At 39.0% G+C, this 19,295-nt stretch overlaps 1 protein-coding gene across 3 annotated transcripts in view; it reads right to left on the minus strand.

The window, feature by feature from the left end:
* The window catches only part of LOC126373322 (tubulin-specific chaperone cofactor E-like protein), a 48,586-nt gene that overhangs the window by 9,757 nt on the left and 19,534 nt on the right, over positions 1-19,295 (minus strand). For all 3 annotated transcript variants that reach the window (XM_050019440.1, XM_050019442.1, XM_050019439.1), the window contains exons 2-4: positions 18,256-18,506; positions 17,116-17,618; positions 15,327-15,426 (exon numbers count right to left, since the gene is read on the minus strand). In XM_050019440.1, coding sequence (XP_049875397.1) covers positions 15,327-15,426; positions 17,116-17,618; positions 18,256-18,501 — 849 coding nt within the window. In that variant the 5' untranslated portion in view covers positions 18,502-18,506. The remainder of the gene's footprint in view (positions 1-15,326; positions 15,427-17,115; positions 17,619-18,255; positions 18,507-19,295) is intronic.

Consider the following 19,295-nt stretch of genomic DNA (forward strand, 5'->3'; position numbering starts at 1 on the left):
AACTTTTGTCTGTGCATGATCTATAAGTATCTGCATCTTGAACTGTGTGCCTAACTTATTCAGTGTGTGTGATTAATTGGTCGAAATAACCTCAAAAATTCTAAAAAAGATACACTACTATCTTTGCTTACATCGATTTTTCAAACGTGCAGCGACATCTGTTACCTCATATTTTGAACTTCTAACTAAAAGTCCTGTTCCTTATAAAAGCTTCCTTAAGCGTTTCCCAAGTCTCTCGCTAGAGGGATCCACTGTTAATTTCAACATCAATTTTATGAAAACTTGTCAACATGTTGTGCGGCTCTTGCAAAAACATAATTAAAAATGAAGATAAAACTACTATTGTTTGCTGCACCTGCCCCCAAGTATTTCATCAAAGCTGCTTAACTTTATCAAGAGAGGATAGCAGGCTCGCTCGCGGGAATGCTTATCGCTGCCCTTCATGTAAATCAAAGAAAAAACAATTAGCCTCGGACACGACCTCTAAGAGTAGCTCCTCTCAGAAACCAGGAAAGTTTGAGCAGGCAGAGGGAGAAGACTCCGTCCCCGACTTTGTGGACCCGCACTCTAACTCCCCTCCGCCTGCAGACATGCTAACTTTTCTTCGCAATTCATTCTCTCTGCTAGAAGATGCTTTCCACAAGATGAGAACTGAAATGGGAGAATTTACAAAGTCTCTCTCCTCTACCTCCGAAGACATAGAGCAATTTCGAAAGGAAATTACAGATATCAAGGTTGAACTCCGAGAACTCAATAAGTACAAGGAAGAAGTCTCCTCTCTCCGTGCTGAAGTTTCCGAACTGCGACAAGAAATTTCCTATCAACAGCAGCGTCAATTTCTGAAAGACGTAGAGATCACGGGTGTTCCGGAGCAGAGTGGAGAAAACCTAGAACATATTGTTTCGATAATGACAACCAAACTTGGTGTAGAGTTGGACCCACGCGATATCGACGACGTGAGGCGTGTAGGCGTTCGAGGTGGCGGCGCGGGCGACGTGGGCGGCTCGGAGCGGCCGCGTCCGGTTATCGTGACGCTGACCAGGCGGGCGCCGCGCGACCGTTTGCTGCGGGCTGCGCGTGTGCGCCGCGGCCTCACTTCCGACATGCTCGAGGTACCGGGAACTCCACGAAAAGTCTTCGTCAACGAACACTTAACTAAAGCAAACCGAATCCTATTTAGCAAGGCACGTTCGGTGGGTAACGAACTGAAGTTCAAATTTGTTTGGACGTCGAACGGCAACATTTTCATGAGAAGATCTGAAACAAGCTCCGTCTTGAGAGTAACCTCAGAAACGTCTCTAACCAAGCTGCAAAAAGAGCCACCTAATAACAAACTTTCCGGCTTCCCGGACAGGTCTGCCTCAGAGCACTGTTTTTAATATTTGTAATATTTTAAAATTCTTAATTGTGTTCTTTTTATTTTCTCTTACATTGATGCAGATTAACTGTAATTGCCTGATTATATCTTCTTCCCAAAACAATCCGATCTTAAATGTGTGTTTGTCAATATTCACTCTGGACAAGGTTGCACGTTTTTGCCTTTACTTGTATTTAAATCTAAATTATTCCTTATTACATACGCGAGCTTTTAAAAACAGTAGTCTATGGCGTAAAATCGTTTGTCATATCCATATTCTTAACTATCGGCGACCATTCTCTAAGTGTATTTTCTTACGCAAAAATGTTTTCGTCTTCCACACATTACTTTTAATTCTAGTACATTATTATGAGTCTAATTACCCAATATATGATATAATGTTTCTGCTGGTTCCTTTTGTATGCTACATTTTATACAATAATAATGTAAATATGCCATTCTTACCAACACTAACACATTCACTGCCCTCACTTACTCGACATAAACACCATATATACTGTTTCAGTGACATAGCTAAATTCTTAATACATTATTTCTCAAAGATAAACGCTACCCATTTATGGATAACGTAGACATATTAGAAGAAATTGATAATACCTCAGATATTAAATGTGAGACCATCAAACCAGAAAATTGTTATACCTTTTTTGGACAAAACAACAACTTTAAATTACTCACTTTCAACATTAGAAGTATCAACAAAAACTTTGATACTTTCCTGGTGCTTCTGTATCGTCTTAAGACTGAGTTTGATATAATTGTTTTGACTGAATGTAGATTGGAACCTACCAGCATCGTAGGTCAAATACCCGGCTACTGCTGTTTCTCGACTCTTAACAACATTAACCAGAATGGAGGTGTGGTCATATATGTTAAAGATAGCTATAATCCATCTGTAACGGAACCATCATTTCCCGAAGCATGCTGTCTTTCTGTAGAAATTCCTGATGTTGGTACGGTTTTAGGCATTTATCGATCTCCCTCCTTCAATTATACTAACAGCTTCATTTATTCACTAGACGATTTCCTTACTTTGCATAAAAAATCGCCTTGTGTGATATTAGCCGGCGATATTAATATAGACCTATTATCAACAGACAAGCAGAAACATGATCCATCAAAGTACCTCTCTTTAACGGCACAGCACGGTCTTTTGCCGGCCATTTCAAAACCCACTAGAAAGGACGCTTGCTTAGATCATATCTTCATTTCTTGCAATGCTCAAGCTCTAGGCGCAGTCTGTACTACGGATGTGACCGATCACAGCTTGGTAATGCTAGAGTTAGAGTCACAAAAAAAGAAACGAGACAAAAATCGAATGAGAACAATAACTGATTTTGAAGAAGTAGCAAATGAACTTAAAACTACAAACTGGAGTACCGTTTTTGAAAAACTGGACGTTGACGAAGCTGTCGGAGCTTTCTTACGTATCCTAAACGACAGTGTTAGCAAGCACACTAAGCTTAAACGCGTAAGTCGCTCAAAATTTAATTTGGCTCCGTGGGTTACTCCCGGTCTACTTCGTTGTATCCGCCACAGAGACCATCTTAGCTCATTAGCGAAGCAACACCCTAATGATTCTATTCTAAAACTATCATTCAAGCGTTACAGAAACTTTTGTAACAACCTTCTACGCAGAATCAAGTCTCAACACGATACTTGCGAAATAGAAACCAACAAAAGGGATCCAAAAAATCTATGGCGTTCGATTAAAACCATCTGCCATATTCCACCCAAACGTGCTTCACAGGCTCACGATCTTCTTAAGGTAGATAGTAGTCCTTTGGCGTCTTTAAATATTTGTAATACATTTTTCGCGACAGTTGGACAAAATCTAGCTCAAAATATAATGAACCAAACGGGTGAAACTGAAGAAACTCTCGCTGCCAATCTGTCTTATGAAGGTCCTGCTCATTCATTTTTCCTGTCTCCTACTGACGAGCAAGAAGTTTCTAATATTATTTTCAGTCTAAAAAATAACTGTGCCCCTGGTCTTGATAGTTTCACCAACACGCTTCTTAAATCTACTGCACACGTTATTATTGAGCCCCTCACTTATATATTTAACACTAGTCTTTCATCAGGTAAGTTCCCGAAGGCTTGGAAAGTAGCGGTAGTGTCTCCAATACATAAGGACGGTGCAAGTGACGTTCCTAGTAATTACCGCCCAATTTCACTTCTCAGCGTACTGTCTAAGCTTTTAGAAAAGATCGTCAACAAACGCCTTGTGGACTTCTTGGAAAAGAATCACCTCCTTTCAACAAGACAGTTTGGTTTTAGACGAGGCAAATCCACAGAAGACGCCGTCCGGCTACTCACAGACCTCATCTCCTCTTATTTAGACAACAATAAGAAATGTGTTGGAGTATTTTTAGACTTGGCTAAGGCTTTTGACACTGTCTCAGTGCCTATTTTATTAGCGAAATTAGAAGGACTTGGGATCAGAGGAATTCCACTGAAATGGTTTCAAAGTTATCTCTCGGATAGGAAGCAAATGGTCAAAATTGACGCCAATACTAGTGATTCCTTACCAACTGCATTCGGGGTTCCACAAGGCAGCATTTTAGGGCCAACCCTCTTCTTGACGTACATTAATGATATACATAGTTTAAACTTAACCTCTGCAGAGATCATTTGTTACGCGGATGATACGGTGGTCCTTTTTAATGGCAAAAATTGGGCAAATGTATTTGAGTCTGCCGAAGTGGGCATGGCTACAATGTCGAAATGGCTGCAGCATAATCTCCTAACCCTTAATACTAAAAAAACTAAATACCTATGCTTCCATAAAACAGCAGCCTCAGCTCCAAGACTAGCTAACGATATAAAAGTCCATTCCTGTAATTTCTCAATCTCTAACCAGTTTCCGTGTAATTGTGATAAGATGGAAAGAATAAACGAAATAAAATATCTAGGTATAATTATTGATGAACGCTTAACTTTCGAAAATCATATACTAAACTTATGCAAAAGAGTTCGTAAACTAATAGGAATAATGATAAAGCTTAGAAGTGCGGCAAGTTTAAATATCCAAAAACTAGTTTATTTTGCTGTCTGTCAATCCATCATCACTTACTGTATTAGTATCTGGGGGGGAGCGGCCAAATCGATTTTGATCGATTTGGAGCGTGCTCAACGTGGTTTGCTGAAAGTTATGCTTAAGAAGCCTTACAGATACTCTACTTGTGATCTGTATAAAGAGGCAGACGTCTTAAGCGTGCGTCAATTATATATCCTAAACACCAGTCTTATCACACATAAATCTACACTGAGCTCAACAGATTATCCCTCTCTCATTGCTAAACGGGTTTACAATATAAAAGTCCCTCTGGTAAATACAAGTTTTGCCCAACGTCTGGGACACTATGCTCGGGCTAAAATCTATAACACAGTTGCTAACCACTGTGACATCAAATCCAGCACTGTTAGGGCTGCAAAACTCTCAATTGTAACATGGTTAAAGTCCCTTGACTATGATACTACGGAATCACTTTTACATCCTTGCATCTAATATCTTCTACCTTCTTTTAAAAATACTTGCGTAACATACTCGTTCATAACATACCTTCATACAAACTCACCCTTATACCCACACATACTTATATTCACATACATAAATTGGAAAAACGTACACCCTCACACACATAAAATTATCCTAACTCTGACCCCCACACATACACTCTCACATACATAAATACATATGCACTTATTTTGATACTGACTTATTATTGTTATGATTACTTCTACTATTACACTGGCATACACTAAACTCGTATACTCACACATTCATATTGCTACTTAACACACACCCTTCGCTCTAATACTTAGATGTAAGTTTAATTTTAAGTTTCCTTTGGCAAACTATGCGCCAATATCACATGTACCCATTTTTTTACGGTTTCCCAAGATACAGGCTCCGCCTAGTTTGGGAACCTCTGTTCATTTGGATATATTTTTAATATAAGTACTCATCCTATTTTATGTGCCAATTTGTATTGTTTTCTGGTAATAAAAACATTTTTCATTTTTTTTTTCAATTTCATGTATACCAGACATGCATCTTTTATCTCTATTTTTGGGCATAGATACTGAACCTTAAGTGCGCTGCCGCGAAATACTTGAAAAAGTTTGGGAATTCCTGGTCTATATAAAAACCGCCTCTAAAGGGGATTAATCATCTTCATGAATAAGAAATTCTTAACAACCTGATCACTTAATTCTTAAGCACCTTCATCATTAGAAACTTGTGAGTCTTCACACATCGAGGGCGCTCTAACTTAATGTACATAAGTCTAGTTAATTAAGGTGATATTTGCCATGCCTGCTTATGCACTTCGTTACTTATAGGTAAGCTGAAAATCCATTAGCGTAGCGTACACGTGAACAAAGGTCGAAATAAAAATCGAGAACTTCCACTATAAGGTGACGATATGACAGCGAAGTCAACTCATACAAACGAAATAAAATGGCTACCAATAATCTGGAATTACAGTATTTATCTCTTCATATTTTTGACGTCTGAAATTAGGTATCTACCGATTTAATGAGACCGATAATAGACATCCAAATAACACGAATGAACGCAGGATACATCACTTGGTTGCACGCGGTTAGTGGAAGTAGTAACACTAACCACTAACAACCCACGGCATAAAGCATTTGAGGCTAGAGACAGGCTTAACCGGTTGACCCAAAAGCCTCGGTCATACGACATACATTCCCAGGTCGTGACCTCAACTCCTGCCTGCATAGTTAGCAGTCTAACCTAGACTAGACAGTTCCTGATTCTGATTTCTGATTATACTGCCTACTTACGATAAGTCTCGTCCTATTTTCTCGTGTGGGTTGTGAGATCAATGACACAGACGTGGAGACACAGATGGAGACCGTTGCTGGTTGCCGATCACTATTGATGACTAATAAAATCTAACAGCTACTTTTGACACGATGTCCTAAGGTGGATAGGATGAGCCGTGTGGTAACAGGGACAGGCAATGGCATCGCATGTCTTAATGGTTAATGATGTCAGAAAGGATAATACTTCAGTTTTTATACCATCTCCGGAGAGACAAGCTGTTAGAGTTCTACGTGTTTTATTAATTCCCACCCAGTGTAGTAAAGAAGTACTCCCAAGATAATCAATATCCACGACACTATTTAAATCCAGTATAGTACCATGTCCCTGACACTTCATACAAAAAACCTCGTTTTACACAGACACTACACATTGACGAGATCGTACACGCGCATCTGTGTGTGTGACGTCTGACGCCCATACGATTGAAGTTTAAAGTAACACCGATTTGGTGAGGTAAACCTAGCTCAACCGCTGGTGGGGAACGAAGGGTTATTTATTTATTTATTATCTAAAATATTCAATACACCTATATATGCAACTATATGTCGCAATAGGCATATATTTATTGCCGACATATAGTTGCTGTTTTTTACGTACGTATTCCTTATTCTATGCCCAAGGTAAGCAATTTAGGAACATAGTAGTAAAGTCTAAGACGCCAAAGCCTAGCATAGTACATTTAGCGTCTTGTACGTACATCTGCAGTAGTTTCTACGTTCTGATTTATAGAGCTGCTCCCAGTTCCCGCTAATTTAATTTCGCTTGCAGATTGCAATTTGCTCGGGGTTCCTAGAAATGATTAGTTCCAGGCTGACTCTTCGAAGTATTTTATTTTTACTCTTGCCTTTTGTGGATTTAGTATTAAAACCTTGTAATAGTGTAATAATAAATAGCAGAGACGGTGCCTATTCGGATGTATACAAACTTAGCCTAATTTAACTTGACAGCTCCTAATTTAACTAGTGCCGTCCGGCATCCTTTACTTACAATACGTGCATGAAAGAGATGATGCTGGTTTTACTCCTGTCAAATTAAGTTAAAATTATGTTGGATATTGCCCAAATCGGCACCATTGTCTTTTGAAACAGTTAATTTGGGCTTCTAAAGATTTATTTCCAAGATGAATTAATCCGCAGTCAAGTCAGTTAATCCCTGCCGCATATTCCGCCACCGTTCTACGTGACATTCATCGTCACCATGGATTTCTTGTAGGTATTATCCTGCTCATTCGGCAACCTTGGCCTTATTAATGTTGGTCCCACTCTAGTGTCTGGAGTAGTCTCAACGATATCTCAAGGGGAATAAACAGAATTCAGCTGCAGTTAGACGCCGAATACCGAAACTAGGTCAAACCTCTCGACCTCTCTACATTCCGAACACTTTCATGACGCCAAAAATAGTACAAAAGAACCATTAAAAGATAATTACTGCCTTTGAAGGAATAGTTCAAACGCTTCGATCGCTATTAAGATGACACTGATGACATTACATTAATCAAGAGGAGAGTCAGAATCATAATCGTAATCGTAAGTCAGAATCATAAGGTGTTTATTTCTTTGTGAGACACATTTGTCACCAAATGAGTTTCGAGATTTGAGATTTAGAACAGATCTGTAGTTTCCACAACAAACACGAAGAATGTAATATAGGTACGACCCGATAACTCTAGCCCTAGAAACAATAAGGCCGTGACAACAAACGGTCAACGTTTTTCCTCAAACTCAAAAATATCTTTATTCATTAGGTAACATAGTTAGACTTTGAATCGTAAATTTTTACATAAGTATATTTTTCCTCGATCGTCTCATCCGCACAGCTTCTCAAAAAACTGCAAAGCCAAGGAAAAGTAGCAACAAGAAAAACCTCGGCATAGGGCCCGAGACCTTACAGTAACCTTTTTTACAAAGTTTCTGTTTAATCACTGTCAATCTTCGCTTCTCTTGAACATACACCTAAAACAATAAATACGATGAAGCGATCCTCTTTGTGAACCAACTGAGTTGGATTACTAAATCACTGCGCTTGTCATTGTGACCCATAAAATCGAACAAAAAGTTCCCATCAAGCCGTTGAGATGATACGCAGAAGGCGTGGGTGGGGTTCGATATACTCGCCTTTACACTCCATGATTCACGTGTGCAAACTGGCAATGACAACCTCTTCATTATTGTACTTTTCGAGCAGGTAATTTTCCAATTTGCCGACGCAATTCGTTGTTAGGTAAATAGTAGCAATATCCGTGATTGTCGACTGAACCGCAAATTGCTGTGCTTTAGACTGTAATCAGGTTCGTATTTTAGATCCTTTATGTAATGGAAGCTGATAGAAATGATTGAATTATGATTGGTTAGATCCTAGTAGTTCTGTATATTACCAATTTGGGAACAGATAGTAGATGAACCAAATCGGAGATGTCTTTAGAAAAGGTATAATATGATCTACTATGAACCGGTATGCTTGTATAAAACGATTGATTAATTTGGAAGAAGCAAAAGAAATGATCAGGATCGAATGTCTGCTTAGAGCAGATACTACGGAATTCGACGCCGCCGGTGGAAATTAGGCGTGAGTTTATGTAGTATGTGAATATATAGCATTGCGTAGTAACTATATCCTAATCTGTCATATTGCCTTGTTCACTATAAACAAGACCATTGGTTTGAAATCTACCTTGAAGTTAATACTTATCATATGTTTTCGAGTTATATATAATATTTTTATTTGATATAAAAAACTATTAACTTAAAGTAACGAAACACGCTTGAAACCTGCAAATACTTAGCTTATGTTTTGTAACTTTAGTTGTGTCAAAATTTCTAGACTGTGAATTTCGTTCCTGGCTTGAGCAAGGTTGTATCGTAATTAAAGTTATACTAATTAAAAGTGAGTGCTTACATTGAAATGACTCGGTGATGATGGAAATACTACTTAAGAGTTCAGAAAAGAGATTGATGGTTATTACTCTGCAAACAGTGAGATGTATGATATTACGGTTGGGCAAATACTTGATATTGAACGTTTCTGACAACAGATTCATATTATTTTACAGCGAATTATGTGTTGTTCAATTATAATACTTGATCTATACAATATTTTTTTAATTTCATTTTCATTAGTCATCCCATGACCATGGTACTTGCAACTTTGCAACAGATATAAAAAATCGGAAGTCTTATATCTCTGTAGATATTAACGCGGTAAGGACCCAGTATTATGTGTTTTATTTATTTTAAGGTTTTTAAGTTTTTAGTGCAAGTAGTTTTAGGTTTCTGTTGAAGTTTGGTGCTAGGAATCTCCTGCGTGACGTAGCTATTTAGATTACGTATTTGGCAAAAAAATATTTATATTTACAGTTACTTTTGTTCTTTGTGAACCTTCATTTACTACTCGAATGCCTTTCCAATATCGATATTACAATTTAATCGATATTGCGGATGCACTGAAAGGTCGCAAGGACGCCAGGCAACTGTGAACGACCGTTGCACTTCAATTCAATTTTCGTTATGAATCATGCAACTGAGATCACGGTTGAACGCGTCTTTGCTTTTATTCCTTTGTTTGACATGGAGACAATACCTTACAATTTACAATACCGACTTTGATATGTCGGATCGGACTTACGGTTTAGACTTTGATTTGTTGTGTTTTTTCGATGTTATTAAAAGCGTTATAAAAGGGAAGATACCTCCTCCGGTTGATTGAGTAGAGGCCTGTGCCCCCCAGCAGTGGGACATATATAGGCTGTTTATGTAAAAGGGAAGATAGAAGGAAGAAGAGGAAGGGGAAAACCGAGAAGTTATAGAGAATGCGCACGACATATCGGGAAGTCAAAGACAGCCTTTGATAGACAAGAATGGAGAGCGCTATACCGACATGAGAATGGCTCTTAAATTAATGATGATCAGAAATGAGAATCACTTATTCAACGTAATTATCATGGATAAACTTGTTGAAGGTCAATTTAACATTTTCGAATCTAAGTACGTCATTGCGTAAGGTGTTATGGCTGAGGAGAAGAATAGCAAGAAACTGCAACAGCAACACATCTTTTAAATCAATGTAGGTGCACATTACATGTTATTTAATACATTTAATACCAGACATTTGTATCACTTAGGTAATCAGTAATCTTATAATAACCTTTTTTCACATAAAGTAAGATTCACATGAGCTTTAAATTTATTTTATGTCAAATTCAAAACATTATCTGGTGTTTTATTGTAAAAACGTATAAATAACTCCAAAAAAGAAGAATTTAATCTACTTAATTTACTGATGATGATGTATTTAATGAAAAAATAACTTATGATACTTGTAATTTGATAACTTGTAATTTAACAAACACCCCCGCCAAACTGGTACAGTGTTACATACAACTTTAAGTCCACATGTTAAGTGCCCCAGATAATCCATACAAAAAATAAACATTGAGGCAAATAACGTGGCGTACAGTTTCATAACGTTGCATCAATAGATATGACATCACTACTAGTACGTACTTGGAACTGCTAAACGTATACTAGTGTTCTAAACACGATGACAGGCACACTTTCACATTCCACCGGGCGTGACGACCGTCGGCTCTATTGCACGAGAAATGGGCCTTTGGGCTTGTGTACTTAGACGTGGTAATCGCTTGGTCGTGATAGATTTCCGACTGACAGTTTTTCTAAGGTTTCTACATCATCATCATCTCCCTAACGTCATAGAATAAGGAATAATACTATCTACATTAATAATAAATAAACTGCCTATATACGTCCCACTGCTGGGCACAGGCCTCCCCTCAATCAACCGGAGGGGGTAAATAATACTATCTACGTATAGAACGGCAACTCTCCGCTCCCCACCAGCGTCTGAGCTAGGTTTACCTCAACCCCCCTCGAACACAGTTTAGACTTGAATCGTATGGCGTCAGATGTCACACACACAGATGTGCGTGTACGATAACGTCAATGTGTCGTGTCTGTGTAAAACGAGGTTGGTTGTTTGTATGAAGTGTCCGGGGTGTGACCGCGTTATCCCGTTTTTCTCAAGGTCCGCTTACCTAACCTGAAGATTCGACAGGTCCGATTTTTTACAGAAGCGATTGATTGACCTTCCAACCCGCGAAGGGGAAACCAACCAGATGCAGGTTAGGTTATTAGGTCACATACCTCCGAAATGCATTTCTCGAGAATATGGGTTTCCTCACGATGTTTCTCTTCGTCGTTGAGCACGTGATAAACATTTTTGTTTGTTCAAAATATTGTTTATAGAGATCTGTGTGTGGCAGAGTACCTAATACCCAAGACAGATATAGCTGGAAAGAAAAGGGTGAGGCGTTTGCCTAGCAGTGGCATAAATAGGCTGTAGAAATTGGCATGTTGGCATTAAATATTTGGTAAATGGGGAGCGCTGAGGACTCCAAGCCGGTACAAAACTTCAGACAACAAACTTGAGGGTGCCCAGTTGGGCGCGAACTTTGGCTCAGGGCGTCATCTTAGAGGATAATATTTGAAGATAGGAATTAGAATTAGGTACTGTACTGTAACAGCCTCCGTGGTCTAGTGGTTAGAGCGTTAGGCTCACGATCTGGAGGTCCGGGTTCGATTCCCGATGGGGACATTGTCGAAATCACTTTGTGAGACTGTCCTTTGTTTGGTAAGGACTTTTCAGGCTTGAATCACCTGATTGTCCGAAAAAGTAAGATGATTCCGTGCTACGGAGGGCACGTTAAGCCGTTGGTCCCGGTTATTAGCCGTAAAAACACCTCCACCAACCCGCATTGGAGCAGCGTGGTGGAGTATGCTCCATACCTCCTCCGGTTGATTGAGGGGAGGCCTGTGCCCAGCAGTGGGACGTATATAGGCTGTTTATGTTACTGTACCTATCAGATATTTTTAACTTCGACGTTTTTACTACTTTAGCCTAACATTAAGTATGGTTGCAGCTTTATGAAACTTTCTTTGAAGTAGGTAAATGATGTATTATTGCGACACCATTACGTGAATTGTGGTTTGTACATACAACCCTCTATTCCTAGCACTTTGGACATAAAATGCGCAGTTTTATGAAGAATATTCAAAGTATCTTCAATTCCGCAATAGACCTTGAACTTAACCTAATTGTCTATTATTCTCTCAAACATGCTTTACTAACAATGACTCAAGGTCGTATTTAGCTGTTGTATGCTGATAAGATAATAGTGATACTCATAATGGATTATCTGAATATTAATAAAGGTTTTTTCGTGTAAAGTAAATAACTAGGTATACCCAAATAGTAGGTGATAATGATGTTGAAAACATAATGTTTTGCATACAATACATAAGACGAAGTCTATTTTGCATTGGGGTAGGACGCGCATTTCCACTTCTGAAACAACACTTTCGGGACTTTAAACATAGGTTGCGAGGAGTGAGTGTATCCCTCTGCCTACCCCTTCGGAGATACGGGCGTGACATGTTAAAGAATTTATTTAATTACAGCTTGTCCTTACTTATATTATGATTATTTAAAATATTTATTTATAAAATATTTAAGGCCAGGCGCGCACTATGAGTTTTTCGCCACGCGGCAGGAAAGAGCAGCGGCATGGCATAATGTCGCACTGTAATACTGCGCCGCTGCGGCGGCTCTGCCGTTAAGTGCGCGCAATACAATTTAAAACTGTCTGGTACAGAATTACAGTGCGACATTATGCCGCTGCTTTTTTCTGCCGCGCGGCGAAAATCTCGTAGTGCGCACCTGGCCTTAGTGTTAACGGAAAGATAGTTTGACTATAGACAGTTGGCTTCAAGAAACGAATCAGGATAATGTTGTACGGCGAAAAACTCGTAGTGCGCGCTTGGCCTAAATGAATTCGTTAAGTATGTATATCAACACAATAATAGAACAGCCTCCGTGGTCTAGTGGTTAGAGCGTTAGACTCACGATCTGGAGATCCGGGTAAGATAAAAGATAAAAAGAGACAAAAAGCAGCCTATGTCACTCTCCATACCTTCAACGATCTCCACTTAAAAACATGTCGATTAGTAGTTTCGTTTTGCCGTGAAAGACGGACAAACAAACAGACAGACACACATACACTTTCGCACATATAATATTAGTATGGATAATAATCGATTAGGCACATAGCCAATTTATATCCCTATTTAACACTTCAATGGCAAGGACACATTATAAGGAATGGTGAATCTATTCTAAAATGCATTGCGCGTACTGAGTCGCTAGACACTCTGGTGGCTCGCATTAAATTATAATAAAACCTATTCGGGAAGTCAAAACTTGTTCCAAAGCTCCAAGGCTCAAGGTTTACGATACATACTATCAAACTATTTCAAATACACACATATACCGTCGCCTTATAGTGAAAACCACATCAGATCACCTATCACTAAACGGTTCACAAATATTCATCTTAGAACTTCGTATCAAAAATGTTTACAAGATTTGATTGCTTGTGGCTTTGCCTACGTCGCCGCGTCGATAGGCAGGTCGGGTTCTATGTTTATCGGGTATATGTTTCTTTAGAATCGATATGTATCGTCGCTTTAAACATAATGAAAAGAAAACCATGTAATCGTCTTTTTGAAATATAACATTCTGATGTGATTTTCTTCAACAAAACCTTGTTTTTTTTTTCAATTAATTTCATTCCGGGTGAAAAATTAATTAAAAAATTAATACTTACTTACTTTTTTATTTTATTTTTATTATTAATTGAATTAAAGTAGCATGGAAAATGCTGCGCCGACAAGAGCGTGGCTCGTAAATTGATGATGATGAAAAATTGAATTAATAACATGAAATCTATAAAATAAATGTAATATTGAATTAAAGTTAACAATTAAATATTCTAAAAAAAATCTAAATGTAATGTAATTACCAAGGTTTTTTTATATTTTTTTATTATCTGATTTTATTTATTATTTGATTAAAAATTGAAACCACATTTTCTTTTCTCTGGATTGAAAGTACCTTATCTGTTCTCTAGAGGTTTTATATCTATTATCTAGAGGTTTTATTAACGTCGTTTTCACTATAAGGAGACGATCCTACCCCTTCGGGAATACATGCGTGATGTTACCTTAATTACGTCGTGTACTAGATTCAAGATAAATGATGAAATTCTGATTACTAAATAAAGATAGGTCTAAAACTAACGAAAAATATTTTCTTTTTTCTATTTAACTGATTTTACATTCATAATGAACGTAATAATAAGTCCGACATTTTATCACGTTTTTCTATACCATTGTTCATACAAATTCCATAGTCATTTCGTGTTTTGACGTTTAGTAAAAAGTAACTGATTTGACTAGTTGGAAATTAGCCTATTAGATCTACCAAGGACCAAGGTTTACGATTCTGAACCCGTTCCTATTCCTAATCCCAACACTACACACTACATAGTGAATTAGTGACGCAACCATATCGCCGGGGCATTGCGTAAACACACGTGAAGTAGGCCGGCTAAATTGAGAAGACCTTCACCAACATTTCAAGCTCCCGAGGGACGCACGTTACCCGGATAAATTGAGACAGCTAAACACATAAACAAGATGTACTATCTCTGGGAGGTTTACATTCGGGAGAGTAATAATGTAATGGTGATGTAAGAGGCGACGGTCGGTGCAAATTGGCGCAGGTATTCGATCAGTAATTCTAATTCACTTGGCATGATGGATTTAGATGCGAGTTGCTAACTGCTGTTGCCAGTGACTTTGAACGGGGCATGAGTATAATGTATCGTAGCCGCATGGAGACCAATAGATAGAGAGGCATCCACATTCAAAAACTAAATCGAAAATCGTTGGTTTAGGCCCATGCGAGGATTCGAACCTGCGATTTCACAGTGACAGGTAAGCGTTCTTGTAACTGCAATGTACGATAAGCTGCAAAAGTCCAATCAGTTTCTTGCAGAGTAATAAATTAACTGGTTGAACTTAAGATCTCCTGGTTACATGTCGTTTCTATAATAGACCAACAACACCTACAAAAACATAAATTTTATAATTATGACAACTGATGGCTCATAATTTCACCACTGTTTACAAATAATTCGCTGGGCTTAGTGACAAACTTTTGCTCTTTGATTGTACATACCTGTACTCGTAAGCTCTTGAGGGAGGGGAACAGGGCCAGCCGGTCCACCTCGTCCCAGGTACCGAGACCAGTGTTGTTCAGGTTGAGAAACCGGAGGCGACTGCAAAAAACAAAAATAATAAATCCACCAATATAAGCTCATGACTCACTCACAAAAATCACTTTGTTATCCCTAGTTCGGTTAGGACATTACATGCTGATCACCTGATTGTCCGAAAGTAAGATGATCCGTGCATCGGAAGGCACATTAAGCCGTTGGTCCCGGTTACTACTTACTGATGTGAGAAATCGTTACATGAGCCACGTCAGGGGACTTTGGAGGCTCAATAGTAACCCGGACACCAGGATTGATGAAGACTACGTAAAGTAAGACCCAGAGGGGGTGAGGTAAATGTAGCTCGTCGAATTGGTGGGGGGGGGGGGGAAGTTACCGTTGTATTATTTTTTAATCTATGGTACTGTGTGCAGTAAGGGTAAAGCCTAATTACTCCTAATCACAATAGGTAGATTAAGAAGTGACATTAATATCGAGACAGGAAACTGATAAGTTAACACTATCGTATTGCTATTGACCCAGTTTAAACCAAACCTACTTTATCATGATTCCGTCTTTCCCTGGTTAGCATTAGAATAAGTCTATAGGTAATAAGTCGTATAGAAATAATTCTGAACGAGGACCGAACACATGACATACGGTTAAGAAAGCAAGCCTTTTAATTTCAACAAACCGAGGGCTGTCAAAGCATCAATCAGTTATTAATGTTTGTATAAACATCGTGGTAGAATTTTTTTTAACAGTCATCCCGTGATCATGGTACTTGCAGTAGTGTCGAAATACCGGGAGTCTCATATCCCTGATTTAAACGCGGTAAGAACCCGTTATTATTTGTTTTAATTATCGTAGTATGATCTCCGAAGCGTTATCCTGTTTTCACAAGGTCCGTTAACCTAACCTGAAGATTTGACAGGTCCGGTTTTTTACAGAAGCGACTGCCTGTTTGACCTTCCAATCCGCGAAGGGAATACCAGCCCAATATAGGTTAGGTTAGAAACGCATTTCTCGGGTATGAGGGTCTCACGATGTTTTCCTTCACCGCTGAGCACGTGATAATCATTTGTAAACATCGTAGTGTATAAAAAGTAGTAACTAGTCGTTATGCAACCGTAATACAATGGGTCAAATTCATAGGTTCACTGGGTCAATGGCAGTAGACACATAAACATAATTGACGCCCGTTCGGAACGCGCTGATAACTTCAATTTGCAAGGAAAACCTGCTTCTGGTCTATTTTGGAACGTTTTTCTATACAACATACTTAACAAACATAAGGTCACGACTATATTTAACTATATTTAATTACATTTAAATATAATTGGGATAGTCAAGAAGTACATCTATCGCAAGATGAAGTTAGTACCCAGCCACACCTCACTGAGCTCGAGTTTTCGAGAACTTCATTTAATCGTAGAGTTTTTTTGTACCAATAAAAATGTTTGAAACGTGGAAATTATAAAAGCCGCAATTGCGCAGTTTTATACAAGGTCAAATAAAAATTGACGCAATTTGGAAATACCGACGTGTACTCTGTTTAATATTATGGTAGTTTGATTAATTTGCACATTTGCAGACTACTAACGTATTATAAATCAATTTGACAGCAGGACAAAAAGATTCATTGTACTTATACAGCCTAAACTGTGACAAAGACATCTCAGGAAAATGTCCTGTTCGGTCAGAATCAAGCTATATTAAACGGAGGAAAAATGATTACTGAAACAAAATACTTACGGAAAGGCATCGTGGCTCTTCTTATTTCCGTTACTGTCCCCACATTTTTCGCAAGGATCCGGCTCTAGCGTCATGACGGGGCAATCGTTCACCAGCAACGTTTCAAGGTTCGGGAAGGCATATCCTAGCTTGGAGATCTCTCGCCAGCTGCATACCGGATTTCCGGAGAAGTGGAGTTTCTTCAGCTGCTCGTGGACAGGTTCAATATTGTCGTTGCTGAGACGGGAACACGCCTCGCACTGGTCCTTCTCGTTCACCTCTTGGCCAGACAAGTCCACGTACGAGTACTCATTGAGACTCAAGTGCAGTTCTTCAAGAGCTGGTAGAGCCTTGAGTAGCGCGTGGATGCTCGGCCAACCGACGTAAGTGGAGTTAAGCACCAGATTGCTAAGGCTGTCCAAACGCGGCTTTAACGCCTGAGCAGCTTGAATCTGCGCCGACAGCCGGTTGAAACTCAAGTTCAAAAACCTCACCCGAGGAGTCTGATCCAATATTGCGAATACCTGCAAAGAAAATCCTTTCCTAATCAATTCGAGATAAAAAATAAAACTGAAAATACTCGTGGAATCACGGAAATACGCGTAAAGCCAATTATCGGTGGTGTCATAATCATGGGAACATTGTTATTGCAAAAGCTGGGCCGATGTCGCCGTCACCGTCGAATGCACCTCATAATAGCTCTATGGAGTTGTCTCTCACGTTATTGATTTAGTATAGGTAAGAGTTGTAGCATGTTGCGTTTGCTCAGAATTACTAGCTGCTTAATTTACTGCTAGTATATTATCGCAATAGCCAAGGGAGTGATTCATAGCGCCAACTACGTATAAGTTGCCTAACAGTATACATTGCAGTTCATTGCAACTGTAATAAATGTTGGATTTAACGATGCATTCGCTAATTAAAGCTGTGTATCCCTGCTTTACTTATTACATACCATGTTGAAAGTAAACTACTTGAATGTAATTTGCCCATTCACTTCAATTCATTTGTTATTAAGACGAAATCCGGCCTCAGTATTTTCAATACAAATAACGTTCAGATTGCAAATAACCAACATCTTTGACGAATTCAACCTTATCAATCACGTACATCAATTTCTCAGACAGCATTTCTTGGCATTGCCGTTGTCGTGTCTCTTACCTCCTTCCAATCTGTGAACTTATTGTTGGCAATGTCCAGCTCGACGACGTCTGCGCACTTGTCGGCGAGCGCGCACGCGTCTCCTGCGCAGTCGATGTCACAGTCGTTGAGCACCAGCAGCGTCGGCACGCTCAGCCGAGGGGACCGCTTAGGGACGAAGATTGCCACGGGCATGTCGTCTATTGAAGGGTTAACTTCGCCTTTCGCCCCATATTTACGCTCCAGCGCCTCTAGGAGCGACGGCATTGTATCTACAACAAAAAAAGTTTTTTTATAATACTCATTAAGAAGCAGAAACATTGCTGGTATAATGAATGAATGAGAGTAGGTCAGAGATATAGTGCGGAGCGAGTGTGGAAAAAACGTGAGACATGTCATCAAGTTACATTTTAAGGGCCATAGGTAGCTGGCGGACAAGATTTAATTTCATTTCAGTTTAACTGCTCTAAAATGCCACCATCGCCACCATTTCAAAAGATAAGGCTACTGTTAGAACTATCTTGTCTTTAATTTTCAATCCCGATTTTTACCAAGCGCTCTTTAGTTATTGCTATTCAATAATATTTATGGTTTATATCCTTTTCAAGTACATCATTTCGATCACTGGTATCAAGATCATTACGAGACATTTTGAGATGTGTCCCGTAGGGTCATTTCGTGTCTTGTCAAAATGTCGACGTCGTGAAACGCTTTCGGTCACGACATTGAATGTTAAGCTGAACCTTAAGGCGTGATGGAGACAGGAGTTTAAGAGTTGGTTATATTTTAGAAACTTTTCTTTGTCTGCTTCACTTACAGCTAGAAAACTGTTGCAATTTTCATTGCTGTCAAGTGTCAACAGTAGAAAGACATACACGCAGTCACTCTTTAAAAAAAAACTTGTAGTTTCACAATTATTTTCGCTTTCGATTCCGCGGAATCACGTAATGTTTGCTTGTCAGATTTTAATTGAAACAATTATATTATGGATATGTGGCAAACAATAATGAGCTAACTTCCTTCTCAGTTGTTCTGTGCGCGTCGATGCACAAAACATGCTG

The sequence above is a fragment of the Pectinophora gossypiella genome, chromosome 15, assembly GCF_024362695.1.
Source record: "Pectinophora gossypiella chromosome 15, ilPecGoss1.1, whole genome shotgun sequence".
Classification (NCBI taxonomy): Eukaryota; Metazoa; Arthropoda; class Insecta; order Lepidoptera; family Gelechiidae; genus Pectinophora; species Pectinophora gossypiella.